Below are 14,388 nucleotides of genomic sequence, written 5' to 3'. Positions count from 1 at the left end.
ATTTCTGATGTTCACCCGCCTGCTCTAGCATTCCTCTACTTCTTCGATTTTGAAGGGGGTAATATGTAATATACTAGCTCAGGGATTCTCAAAGGTTTTCATACAGGAATTATCTTGTGGATACTTCCCACTCCATTTGCAGTGATATAATATCCCTGTGGCAACTACAGTAATTCCTTAAAGGAAGAGTAATATCAGGAAAGTTACTTAAAGTGCTTTAGCCATCTTTTATGGCAATTTAACAGCTGGAAATAAGGAGGGTGGCAAGCACTATGTGACCAGCCAGGTCTCCTCCAGCAAGCACTCCATGGAACACTTGTGGTATCTGGACCATAGTTTGTGAACATCTGGGCCGGCCTATGTTACAGATGGAAGTGCTGGTGCAGTGGGATCTGGTAGGAGCCACATGGTTAAATAGGATTCCTTTGGTGGGGCTTTGGGCTGCACTTACCTTCAGAATGTCCCCGGCACGGAAACTCAGTTCATCCTCTCCAGAGGCGTTGAAATCAAATTTGGCAATGGCTTCCATCCTATGCCTTGGTGACAGGGCAAAGCTGGAAGAGATACAAGTATGTCATTGTCTGGGAGGAGCTGGGACTTCTGAGTCTAGCTCACAGAAGGGACTGTTCTCTTCTCTTGCTCAGGACTCTGTGAACTGTTTGTTGGTGCTGTGATCACTTCTCACCCAGGGTACCAGGGGCAGTGAGACCAGCCTGTTGGTTAATCTGTAACAGTCCCTTGCTGGGGGCACTGGGCCTGTATCCTGTGTTGTAAGCTCTTGTTTAGGCCTACAAACCATTATTGGAGTGAATGAAGTTACCAGCTGGGAATGATCCCATTAACTGGCACGGCTGATGGGGGCATTGGAATAAATTCATATAAGTGGTTCACATTTCATCAAGAGGACTGAAAACATACCAGTGCAGAATCTGTTTCCCACAGGCCATTTTCTCCACCCAACAATCTTATGATGTAAATTTGCACACAACACCCAAGCAGACTGATAGTAGGGATGACAATGTAAGTAATAACAGAATGGTTATGTTAACTATTCCCTGTGATGTAAGTGATCCCATCACCCTGCAGAAGAAGGTACTCATCCTGCACAATGGTCTACTTATTATCCCAGGAGAGATACTAACTATGGGCAAAAGGAGGATCTCTCAATTAAAAAAAAAATTTTGGACAGTGAACACTATATTGAAGAATGAAAGAAAGACCTTCCCCTACAGAGGCTTTGACATAGATAGCCTTGATTTCCAGTGTGGGAAAGAACTTGTGTGCAGAAAGGTTGTACTCTCTCTTTTGGAGGTGGCAGAAAATCAAATTGTAACACTTACAGCTTAAGCCACATGAGTACGATGACATATGTGCCCAAATAGCCCAGATTTCTGGAGCCTGAATTCATATCTTACATTAGTTTAGTAGTGCTGAAAGGTACCATACCAACAGCCCTGCAAACCAGAGTCTTCCTTTTATCAGCAGGAAAGATGTAGCATGGGAAGGGGCAGTGCAAGCGTCACTTAGTCAACACTTCTTGCGAACGGAACTGAGATGTGTCCTGGAAGGACCATCTTTAGGATGAAAAGGAATGTTCAGTTTCCATGGCTCCCTGAATCTGTGACCTGTCTGCTGACGCGGCCAGTGACAGGGCAGGAAGTGGCTAGTGTCAATAGGATTGGTGTATTTTTGTGATGTAGGTACACATCCTGCCAGGACCCAGTTAGAGATGCTCCTGGAACTCCATTCATGATGGCCACCAAACAGCTCTCATACGGGAATAACTTTCAGCACTTCTAACCCAGGCTGGACTGCAACCAAAGTGACCTGGAAGTTAAAGGCTCCATAGCCCATCTTTACTCTCTCAAGGCATCCAGTCTTGGATGAGAAGACTCTCCATCTTGCCTTATCTGAAAAGTATTATCCAGAGGACCTCGGAAAGAAACCTCACCAACAGCCTCTCTAAAGAAACTTTGGTTCATTGAGTTGTCTTTCATAGCAGAACTGAGAAAGACCAAAAGTGTTGGCACTGAACAAGACTCAGAATTATGCAAGAAAAATGTCATATTTAAATTGATGGGCCACTAGAGACTGAGAATTGTCTTCTTTCATTCCCAAATATAAAAGGATCTTCACATGCTTTCTCCAGGGTTTCTTTCGGCATTTTCTTTTTTGCTGCTTATCTGAGGTGAATTTGAATTCACGTGACTGAACATGAGGCAGACAGAATAAAGGCAAGGTGTGTGGCTGTTCACAGACAGCTCTGCAAGTTCAACATGATCCCTCTTACAGACATCTGTGTTATTTAAGTCCTGGGAACTCCCACACAGCAGTACAAATGTAGTTCAGTCCTGACCTGCAGTATCTCCCTTGCCCATCGGAGTTTTGCCAATGCACTTCAGTAGTGAACTGCACCATTTTAATGTTCTGCCAATATGCCTCAATCTCAACCTGCAAATTCTCCTGCCATTCCAGTCCTGTTCACCTCCTTCTCTCTCCTCCCCACCCCCAGATTTGTTGATGCACCTTAGTTCTGACCATGGTTCCTTTTGGTATCCCAGTCCTGGGTCATCACACCAACCTGCCAATGCACCTCAATTGTGAGCTACAATTGCCCATGCTATTCTTGGGTCCCCAACATAGCTCTGCTAATGCAACTCAGCCGTGACCTGCAGCACGCCATGCTATTTTAGCTACTGGAGTCCTTATCTTCTGCTTGTAAATCACACAACTTCATGTGGTGATGATAATTGTGATGTCACAAGTGGAGGATTTGGATTTCAAATGGGGGAGCAAGTTAGCCATTGGGTTAACTGTGAAAACAAAGATTCTGTTTTCATGTAAACATCCCTTATTAATAATGATTACTTCAAATGATGGGGCGATAACTAAAGAAAACACCAGCAACCAAAGCAGAATTGCTGTAATATGGCATGTTTCTCAGTGTTTTACCTTGAGGCATTGAGCTGCTCTGTAAAGATCACTGACAGCTCACCAGCAGCTGGGTGAATACATCCTCGAACTCCTAAATGCAGAGCAATAATCTCAGTTTGAGACACCCAGTTAAAAACAACCTACTATTTGAATACAAAGCCTTTCTTTGATTTTTGCTCTTTAGTGGAATTAAAAATCTCAGTGATTCTTTCTGGGGGCAGGGAGAGAAGCTCATTTCATTTTTCAACATCCAGACAGTTAAAAGTGATATTTGAGACATGCCCACCAAAAGGAGGAGTATTGGGGAAATGGTTAAAGGCTCTTCTCTCACTTATTTTCAATTCTAGCAATTCCAACCTTGGGCAGAGACCGAGACACAGACACTTCTTCAAACAATCTAACAGATGGATTAAATGTGTTTTTCATTGCCAGAGGCTAGATTTAGAAGTGACTCAAATATCACACGCAGTGTCAGCTGGGTTGATAAATCAGTACTGCAGTAATACCATGGCCTTAAACTCTTTCCCCACCAACTACTAAAGCACCATTGGTCAATAATCCTGTCTTTGAACTGCAGCCTACCACTTTTCATAACCTGAACTTCAAACCAGCCCTGCATCTCTGATCCTATTCCTCCCTCCTCTTGTATCTCCAGTTTCCTTATACTGTTCGGGTCAGTGCTGGGCTTTTTATGAAAGCTTTCCTGCTAGGTGCTCATTCTTCCTCTCTCTACATGTGTATGACTTCCATCGGCACCTGTGTGACAGAAAGAGGTTTTATTTTTTTGTCATTAATTACTTTTCTCAAGCATCGTTTATCCCAAAGGATATCAGAGCACTTTACAGACTGTGAGCCGAATTCCACCTTCAGTTACATGGCACAGCTCCATTAGCTATAAGGGGTGGCCAAACTTACTGATCCTCTGAGGCATATAAAACAATTTTCAGAAGTTTGAGAGCCAGGGCATGCCTGCTGGGACTCCAGCCCCACAGGAGGCACCTGCCAGGGCTCAAAGCTCCAGTCCCACAGGAGGCACCTGCCACTGGGTAGAAGCCCCTAGCCTCATCACCCCACTGCTGGGCAGAAGTCCTGAGCTCCCTCCCCCCAGTCTCATAGGTCGAGAATGGGGGGAGAGCATGGAGGGCTCCTCAAGCCGCACTTTAACTATAAAAGAGCTGCATGCAGCTCGTGAACTGTGGTTTGGCCACCCCTGAAATAACTGAAGGTAGAATTTAGTCCTGTATATACTATATTGGGTAAAAATCACCCCAGTACAGAGGGAAAGCTCAAGGCGCACGCATCACTTAAGTCCCACTAAGCATAGGCCTGACTGCCAGATGCTGGGATTGGAAAACAGGGGCTGGATCACTTGATGATTGCCCAGTTCTGTTCTTTCCCTTTGAAGCACCTGGCATTGGCCGCTGTCAGAAGACAGGATACTGGTCTAGATGCACCACTGGTCTGACCGAGTGTGGCCTGTGACGCTGTATGATTAAAGATGACCATTTATAGCATTGATATTACCACTGTTATACAATTGCAACAAATCTTGCACAAAGTGTATCATGCAAAGTGTCAATGGAAAATTTATAATCTATCAAGTATGATTAGCCTGATTAAATCCATGTATCATCTTTGTATCCAAAGCTATGAATATTGGCTCTGTATATGTATCTCCAACATGGGTTTTGTTCCTGCGTGACACCCTCCAGATAGATTTACATCAGGACTCGACAACTATGTGTTGATGGTCCACCAAGGACACTCAGCTCACAACTGGCCATTGAAGAAATTCATCCTGCCCAGTAAGGTTTTCCTGTGGACACCTCAGAAAGAATATGAGCAATGGCTGCTCCTGTGAGCCAGCAAAGCATATAAGGACATGTGACCCTAGACTGCATCTTGGGCTAGTAACTTTCCAGGCACCTGGGCTGTGGGCTTTGTTTGGGACAGTAAATTTCCATGGCAGAGGATATAAAAGACACTGGAGACAACTCCATTTTGCTTCTTTACTGCTCCAATTCTCTTGACTGTGGATTTACAATTAAAAAAGAGCATCTTGAACTGTGGACTGAGGAACTTCCAGTCTTTTGGAAGTTACCAGAGAGAGAGACTTTACAAGTCAGCAGTCTGTTCCATCACTCCTATAAACCTGATATAAGGACTTTGCAATCACTTGTATGTATATGATTCCTTAAACATTCATAACTCTCTTCTTTACTTTTATTATTAAATCTTTAGTTAGTTTACTAAGGATTGGCTGATAGTGGGATATTTGGGTAAGATCTGAGATTCATATTGACCAGGGGATGTGTGTCTGATCCTTTGAGATTAGAAAGAACCTCACATATGATGAAATGGGTTTTTAGTAACCACTCACTGTATTGGAGCTGTTTGTCTGGATAGCAACCAAGAGCTGGAATGTCTAAGAGCGAATGTATTTGTCTTCTCGTTAACCTGTGTGTAGAGAAGTTCTTTGTTACTGGTTTGGTGAATCTAATTATAGAATAAACCACCAGCTTTGGGGATTGTTGGCCCTATTTCTTGCAGTCTGCCTTGAGAGTGGCATTCTCAGTGTGGTCCATCCAGGCACCCAGTCACATTCATTGATCTGACCTAGTGTGGTCATTCTCATGGTTCTTAACCCCTATTTAAGGCATGAATATGAATTAACTAGTGCACAGAGGTTGTGCTGGCTCTGCACAAAGTGAATTTTACCTTTAGTGATCACCCTTCACCACATCACTGAACTGCAGCTGCATCTAAGGGTAGAATGCAGGCGCCATTCTGTGTTATCAACACTACAGAAGAGTCAAAGGGAGGGAAGTGAAAAGTAACTTAACCGTTTGAAACTACAGAGGATATATTTTAGTCCAGTTGAACATGTAATTCCGTGAGTTGGACTTTAGCCAGGACACTGAGGTTAACACCTCCACATTTATGAAAAGTGACAGGGGCTACTTAATGACCACAAGTGATCAGATGATAAAGCTCATCTCATTTGAAATACAGTGCTCCGATAATTTATACCATCCCCCCAGCACCTTGCTGGAGCGTGGGCTGAGTAATAATGACTCAAGAGGAAGAACTCCACCTACTAAGTCACCAACACCACTGTCTGCATCACTAGGAAAAATGAGAGTCCTGTAGCACTTTAAAGACTAACACATTTCTGCGGGCATAAGCTTTCGTGGGCTGCAACCCACTTCATCAGATGCATCACTAGGGTTTTCTATGGCAGCCTTTCATTCATTTATTGTCCAAGCTCAACTTTGTTTAGCCTAGTGTGATAAGATCACAGCAAGGGGGCATGATTGCAGGAAGGACACTTATTCAATGATGCTGACCTTAAGAAGAGTGTGATTTTGAAGTCTGTGAGATATATATCAGGCCCACAGCTTCAGCCAGTGAGGTTGCATCCATATATGCTAAGTGACATGTTCTGTTATGCCTTTCTGGGTACTTCAGGTGTCAGAGTTTAAAGTCAGAAGGGACCGCTATATCATCTAGTCCATAGTTTCTTAACCTGTGGTATGCGTACACCTGGGGGTACGCGCGACACAGCCAGGGGGTACGTGTCGAAAAACCCAGTGAAGGGAGGCAGGTGGCAGCCGCCAACTTCTGGGGAAGCCAGGCGGCAGCTGCCTACTTCCTGCCCGGTCCCAGCTCCCAGCTGGGAGGCAGGCAGCAGTCGCTGGCTTCTGGGGAAGGCGGGCAGCAGCCGCTGGCTTCCCGCCCAGTCCCACCTCCTAGCTGGGAGGTAGACGGCAGTCCTGGGAAGCTAGGTGGCAGCTGCTGGCTTCGTGGGACACCAGTCAGCAGCCACCGGCTTGGACAGCAGCCTCTGGCTTTTTGGGAAGCTGGGTAGCAGCTGCCTGCGTCCTGCCTGGTCCCAGCTCCTAGGTGGGAGCCTGGCAGAGCCTCCTGCACCTTGCAAGCTGGGCTCACAGCTGGGTGGCTGCCACCCATGCTCCGGCTTTGAGCCGAGAGATGGCTTCCCACGCCCTGGCTTGAAAATGGGCAGCAGCTGCCTGCCGCCTGTCCACATTCCCGAGTCCCAGCCTGCGTGGAAGCCTCCTCCACCCCAGCTCAGAGCAGGTGGCAGTCGCTCACCTCTTGAGCTGGTAGTCAGATGGCAGCCACCTGAAACTTGCCCCGGTGGCAGCTCCCCTCTCCAGCTCAAAGCCCAGTACCCAGAAAGCCAGGTGGAGATCCCAGCAGCTTGCCCGGTCCTGGAGCTGGGCTCTATCCACAGATTTACTTGTCAACTGCACTGCTTTAGCTGAGCAACTATAACAGCCCCAGATTTTACCAGTATAAAAATCTTAAGAGGGGCCCACACAGTGTGATTTGCCCCAAGCCCACACCCCTCTAGGGATGGCCATGGGGAGTGCTGCTATCCACTCTGGTGGGCCGCTAGTGTCTGCTCATACCTCACAAGTTACCGCCTGTGTGAGAACACCAGGTGACCCTGCCATCAGGCCATAGTGATTGGCTGGCGTTGACCTTTGCTCCTATATGGAGGAAGGAGAGAAGGAAAGAGGGGAGAAACAGCAGGGAGTTTTGTGATCTGCCACAGCCACACAGCATTGCAGAACTCAGAACTCTCTTACTTTACGAGAAATACAGTCGTCCAGCGGTAAAGGGGGAAAAGGTTGTATTTCTCAGAATGGAAAATAGAGTGTTGAGGTACTTACTAACATTTTCAGAAGTTGGGGGGTACTTGCTTCTTAAAAGGTTGAGAAACATTGATCTAGTCTGACCTCCTGTATATCACAGGCCACCAACACCACCCACATACTAAACCCAGCGACAAAAACGAGAGGAAAATAATACAACCCATGGGACATTAGACTATTATATGTGACAGGCAGAGAATAAGAAAGCCTGAGATGCACCAATGTTCAAGGCATGGAAATGATTTTACACCTGGATAATCCTGGCAAGTGACCTGCACCCAGATGCTTGAGAGGAAGGTGAAAACCCCCTAAGGTCATTGCCAATATGACCTGGGGGATCATTCCTTCTTGATCACACAGATCGGAATCAGTTAAACCGGGGATACTCAGATTGAGGTTCACGAACTGCAGGTGGCTGTTTAATGTGCCTCCTGTGGCTCTTTGCAGCACATGATATTAAAACGCTGTGTGATTTCATTATTAACCAGTCTAAGTTTTTAACCACTCAGGATGCTTTTATTATGTCATTAACCTACTGTATTTAATAAAATAATAATACATGGTCAGTCATTTTGCTTTGAAAATTATATATATATATATATATACATATATAGTAAACAATGAATTCACACTACTGTGTCTCTTTTGGGTAATATTGATCACAAATTTGGCTCCTGAACCCCTGAGGTCTGAGTATCACCGAGTTAAACCCTGAGCATGTAAGCAAGAACCAGCCAGCCAAGCACCTGAGAGAGAGGATTCTTGGTGACACCTCAGTGCCCTGGCCCACCCCACCGATGTGTGGGTTTGATGGTGAGTAAGGCTGGAGTCAAACATTCAACATCTATACAGGAATGCTAGGTGATACTGTAACTAAAGCACCTGAGTAGGAGCCAATTATTTGGAATGAGCTATGATATATACAGGCATTTTGTTGTCATCAGCTAAACCACATCCAAGAGGCACTGGGGAATATTCTCTTTCCAACGTGCAAGTCTGTCACCAGTGAGGCAATAGAACAGGTCCATTAACTGTCAGAAGTAGCAGTGCTTCTGTAATCCGGGCCTGCTTGGTATGGTCCTCTGTCCCCCTCTACGAGCACCAAGTTTGCTACAGCTTTAGCTAAGGGCCAGGTGGCTTTTAGCTCATGCAGTAGCAGCTCATACGCTAAGCTTCAGCAGTTCCAGGTTTGATCCTGCTCCTGGATGACTGGGGTCTGTTGATGTTACACCTCCAGCCCACTACAAGGCATGTTCATCACAAAAAGATAAACACATGTTCATGTTCCATACAGCCATAGACAGTTGCCATACATACGTGCATCAGCCTGTTCCTCCCATAATTTAAGGAATGGCTTCCCTAGATCATCTGGCAAAGGAAACTGATATAAATATCAGGAAGCCTAACATATTCTATCCAGTGAGGGATGGAGGCAGTACCAAGTACCTTCCATACCTAAAAGAGCAGCTCCCCTCGGTTGGGCGGCTGAGAAATGGTATATATGTGGTAAGTATGGGGCAGTGGTGCATGCATGATTTCACACTGAGCACACCAGTCCATACTGGTGGAAGATCTCATCAGTGGCCATTTCTGTGCATCATCCATAGCTCAAGCCACCTTTTGGGCTGGTTCTATGTCTGCTCTCACCCTATTCTCTGTTCTAAACTACATTAATTTTCTTGCCCTGTGAATGGCCCGAGAGATTGAGGGAATATGTTACAAAATTGAGTGAGCTGTTTGCTCCATGTTTCCTGCTGTGGGACCTAATGAGCACCCTACTGAGAGACCTGCTGTGAGCCGTCACTCACTCCGGCTGTCTGGCAGTGTAAAAAAATTGTCTGGCTTCCTGCTAGCCAGCCAAAAGCACTCCATGGAAACGTCGTGCTTTGAAATGTCTTTATTGTTAAGCCATAAAACAAAATGGCTTTCTACGCCATAAATAAAAATGAAAACGAGCCGGTGGTGGCAAACCCCCAACTAGGAGAGAGACAGGAAGCTGCTCTTCTCTCTGATCATCTAGAGATTCCTTCACTGTAAGGACTCCCTTCTAGGGTTTGCCCCCTTGTCCTAAGATGTTAACCCTTTCTCCATGTGGATTACACTCCCATCACAGCTATTCTTGTCTTAATTCTAGAGAAAGCTGAACATTTAAAGGATATGAAGACTATTCAGAGCTATAATTAAGGATAACTTTTTTTTTGGAAGGGATATTAACCTGCATTCTTCAGGGATTTAGCTAATTTGTACAGCACCTTGCACAATAGGGTCCAGGTCCATGACTATGGCTCCCAGGCACTACCACAATACAAGTAAACAATAAATAAACAACAACAATGGAGACCAGGATGAGACTTATTGTGGAGGACAGATTATCCCACATCTGCCTATTGCAGGTTCTTACACCTTCCTCTGAAGCATTTGATGGTGGCCACTGTCACAGACAGGACACTGGGCGAGATGGACTATGGGTCTGATCCAGTCTGGAAAATCCTATGTTCAAAAAATATGATTCAGATAAACTTGCATCTGTTTGGGTGCTTATCTGAATGATCCAAACTCACTGAGGGCATGTCCACACGTACAGGACTGCAATGGTTCCGTTGCACTGATACAGCTGCGCCACTGTAGTGCATCTGCTGAAGATGCTCAAAAACCACCCTGTCAACATAAGTGCCGGTGTGGACATTTTTTAACTTATGTCTCAAGAGGGTGGTTTATTCACACCCCTGAATGCAGGAATAAAAATTTGGCTGCTTTTGGAGGGGCACTTTCTTTGCCCCCTGTGGCAGTTGGAGCTGGCTCTCCTCCCCTCCTCCCATGGCCTTGGGGCTGGTGGAACTTGCTTTCCCCTGGTGGCCGGAGAAGCTGACTCTGTCCTGGGGCCACGGGACCAGTGGAGCGGGCTCTTCCCCTGAGGTTCCAGGTCCGGAGGAGCTGGCCTCTCCTGTCCTGGCTCAGGGCAGGAGGAGCTCACTCTCCCTGCCCTGGACCCGAGTTCTGTGCCCCCATTGATTGGGGGGGCCCCGTGCTCCTGCTTGACCCCCCCTTGCGCACGCCTCTGCCTGAGTGACATAAATTCTGCAGACATAAGCTGTAGTGTAGACATAGCCTGAGCCTGCAAAACAGGGCTAGAAATCTCATAAGAACAGGCGTTCTCACAACATTTTCATCATCTCTTGCTTCTGGAAGGGTTGGGAATGTCAGGTGAAGAGGCTTTTTCATGGTATTTCGGCTGCTGTGCTTTCTAGCCAGGAGCATAGGAGCATTCAAAAAATGAAAGATAATTTCTCTGATGGTAAAAAAAACAACCAAAAAACCAACCCAGCCTTTTTTTCAAACGTCAAATGGTATTGTCTGAAGTTCTGGGAAAGGTTATTTGGTTTGGTTCTGGTTTTGTGTGTTTTCAAACTAACCTGGGCCCCTCCATCCATAATGAGCTTGGCTCAGAGAAGCAACGTTATCAAGAAATAGAGGAGGAGGGTAAGTAGGAGGAAGCTTGGAAATGAGGCGGATTCTCAGCTGTCATGTATTATAGTGAATAGTAATTCATCAGCAGTGGACGCTGGAGAATCAGGTTGCAAATCCACATAGAGCTGAAAGTTATGAATGAGAGCTGTCTGGCTTCTCCTGATCTCCCATCTATTCCTGTCTCACGATCAGATGTGTTCCACACATGGCAATTCATCCTCTCTCACAAATTCCCTTTCCCAGGACAGCTGGCTAGGCTGTCTGCAATGACAAGTCATTAATGGACAGTTACTTTTGCAGTGAGGGAGCAAATGCACAGAGCAGGTGGTGTTATTCAAACTCCTCTGCAGAGCTCCACCCAATACACTTCAGTCCGGACCTGTGGCACCTCCTGCTCTTTAGGTTCCTTCTGCCTCTCATTCTTCTCCTGCAGCACTCCTGCCAGTTCAAGTCCTAGGATTCTCAAATGGCTCAGTCAATGCACCACACTCCTTAAGTACAAACATCCCCTTCTGTTTTAGTCCCTACCTGTCACCATCATCCCCATAACCCTGGTCTATGCAAAACGTTGTTGCCAATATAACTATTTTGTTTAGGGGTGTGGGATCCCTCCACACACAAGCTATAACTAAAAAAGCACCTTTATATCAATGTAACTGTGTCCACAGCCCCGTTGGGGGGGCGGGGGGAGGGGCGGCATTGTAGAACTTTAACTATACTAGTGTAGTTAAAGTGGTACCACTTTTGCTTGTAGACAAGGCCTTAATCCTGAACTGGAGAGCAATTTGCTGTTCCACTCGGGTGGCCCCTCCCCACAGTTCTGTTAAACAACCTCAAAAGATACCCTCTGCCGTTCCAATTGAAAAGCATGTCGGCACTTTGGAGGAATTCTTGTTTTGCAATAAGATGTTGCTATGTTCCTCTACTTTTCATTTTTTAAATGTAGAAGAAACATATTTTAAACCACTGACGAACATGACAAGACAAAATATTTTCTCTCCATCCCTCTGATCTTGCCAAGTTCCTCTTCTTTGTTTCCCTTCCCATCACTGCAGATTACTGAGTTATTAGTGTATCTCTAGCAGCTTTATCCATTCTAATCAGTTATGTCCTCCTCCTGCATTTTTAAGGGGATTGCACTGAGCAGTGTTTGTGACATCACAGCTCGTCACGTTGGCAGCAATTGTGAGATCACAAAAACTGAACTGACACAAAACTGAGTGGGGATCAGCTGAGGAGGAGGTGGCAACTGACTACAATGGAGAATGTGATGTTTTTGACCACTTTCCGCCTTATCCTCTAGTTCCCAACCACCCTTCTGTATTTCCATTAGCTTTAGTGAACTGCTTCATTGCCGCCCAGACGCAAGCAAGCACGTTGCACCAGCTGTGCTGCCAAACGCTTTGAACAGACCCAAGCAAAGAGGCCTACTGTGCCACATAATTCTCCACATAAAGGATGAGTAGAATACACCTACCATGCCACCAAATCTTCCAGGTCTGTCCTAGTGTTTAGCCGATTACAATGCAACATCGATGCCAGACAGGTCAGCTTGGTGCAGCACTGGGATCTGTGGCTTCTAAGGTATGAGCTCTGCTCAGAAATCCTGATTATTTTTTTACAAGCCAGGCTGATTAAAGAACAAACCCCCATCTCTAGCTGGTAGAGTTCTGTTTCAGTCTATGGGCTATGCTGAGTTACGCCAGCTGAAGATCTGACTCTGTGGTTTTAAAATGCTCTGAATGAATTCTTTCCGTTAGTGCTCAAAATCTGAAAAATACCTGCAGCAGATGGGTGGAAGGGGAGAGGGAGGTGATGCTGCTGACAAGGAAAGAAGCCCATCTACTCCTCCCCACCCCCACCCCCACTCATTTATAGATCTCTTATAAAGTCCCAGAGCCTGGTGCAAAGGTGCCTCATGCTTGCAATGAAAGATAAACATGACGCTAATTCCAGTGACAGACTCATATATCCAAGCAATGATGATGATAGTTGATCCTGTCACTGCAGTATTCCCTGATATCAATTTGAACTGCACATAAGCTAAGCGGGGGCGGCATGGCCATCAGGACAAAATTAAAATGTGCTGCACGGGTGGCTGATTTTCTTCCCTGCTGTTGCTGGAGAGAGAGACAGAGTGAGACAGTCTTTGGTGCTGTGCACCCAAGCCTAGTGCACTCAAGCAAACATTCCATTCCAGGATTTAAATGATCTCTGATGAGCGCCCTGTCATTCATTGGACTTTGTCGAGCCTCCATCTGAAGCAAGGGAAGGGTGACGTCTCCCTCCTTTTCCTCTCCCCACCACTTCTCCCCTTTAATCATGATAAATATATTTTAACCTGCTTGATTAAGTCAGTCAGACAATGTGCCCCTAATCTGCAGTGATCAGGGTGGTGGAATTGCAAAGGCGAACATGCTGTCTCTCTATCAGACAGAGCAATAAGGGGTTGCTAATGCAGCCCCCGTTAACAGCTTCCTACAGAATGAATTTTCCCTAACTGCTCCTAAAGAGCAGGCACTTGAGGAATGCTGTCTGATATAAATTTATTCAGAATGATTTCTTTCTGCAAAATTGACAAGCTTTCCCCACTAACCCCCCAGATAAATATATAAAGTATGAAAAATGTAGCCACTTCCTTGTACTCTAGAGGTTTTTTGATCTCATCATAATTTATCTAGCTAACTGCCTCTCAATTTTTCTCATGGTTCTTTGTAAGATTTAGTACTGTCTGGTATGTATTTTAATGCGAGTCAGTGTTATCTGAATACCAATCATGTGCTTAAGTGTATGTGCATGTATTTATTATATTTGTGCAAGTATGTAAAGCTGCTTTTATATGTATGGTGTTTGCACGTATCGAGTGTGCATTTAGGCCATGAGTGTAGAAATAAACTATGTATATGTCTGAATATATATGGCAGTGGTGTACCGTGGGTCTCCAGCGCCCAGGGGCCAATATTTTCTTTTTCAGCCACCCCCGTGTTGGCAGCAGAGGCAGCAGCACCACACGGGGGGGGAGGGGGAAGGGGGATGTCTGCAGGCCCTTTTCCTGTTCTTCCCCATACCCCACCCCTGCTGTGGGCGCAGCAGGTGCAACTGGGAGTGGGAGTGACAGGGGGAGATCCCCCAGGCCACCCAGTGGCGGCAGGGGGAGGCATGGTGATGGACTCTGTTCCCCGTGGCTCCCTCGTTGCGCCCAGCGCAGGGACAGAAGGGCCGAGAGGACGCGTGCTCCGCCTGTGGCGGGAGCTCTTGGCCGCCGGCAGGCCTGAGCTGGGGTTGGCGTGGCCACCGGGCCCTGGCC

General features: G+C 46.1%; 1 protein-coding gene across 3 annotated transcripts in view; it reads right to left on the bottom strand.

The window, feature by feature from the left end:
• The window catches only part of GRAP2 (GRB2 related adaptor protein 2), an 83,558-nt gene that overhangs the window by 16,341 nt on the left and 52,829 nt on the right, over nt 1-14,388 (bottom strand). For 2 of the 3 annotated variants that reach the window (XM_067559035.1, XM_067559037.1), the window contains exon 3: nt 452-554. In XM_067559035.1, the coding sequence (XP_067415136.1) occupies nt 452-529 (78 nt within the window). In that variant the 5' untranslated portion in view covers nt 530-554. Of the gene's footprint in view, nt 1-451; nt 555-2,952; nt 2,961-14,388 lie in introns of those variants that run through there. The other variant, XM_067559036.1, reaches the window with a different exon arrangement.

This window comes from Emydura macquarii, unplaced genomic scaffold (genome assembly GCF_026122565.2).
Source record: "Emydura macquarii macquarii isolate MOO-44397 ecotype Brisbane River unplaced genomic scaffold, CSIRO-AGI_Emac_v2 contig_2205, whole genome shotgun sequence".
NCBI lineage: Eukaryota > Metazoa > Chordata > Testudines > Chelidae > Emydura > Emydura macquarii.
This window is presented reverse-complemented; position numbering and strand designations above follow the sequence as displayed.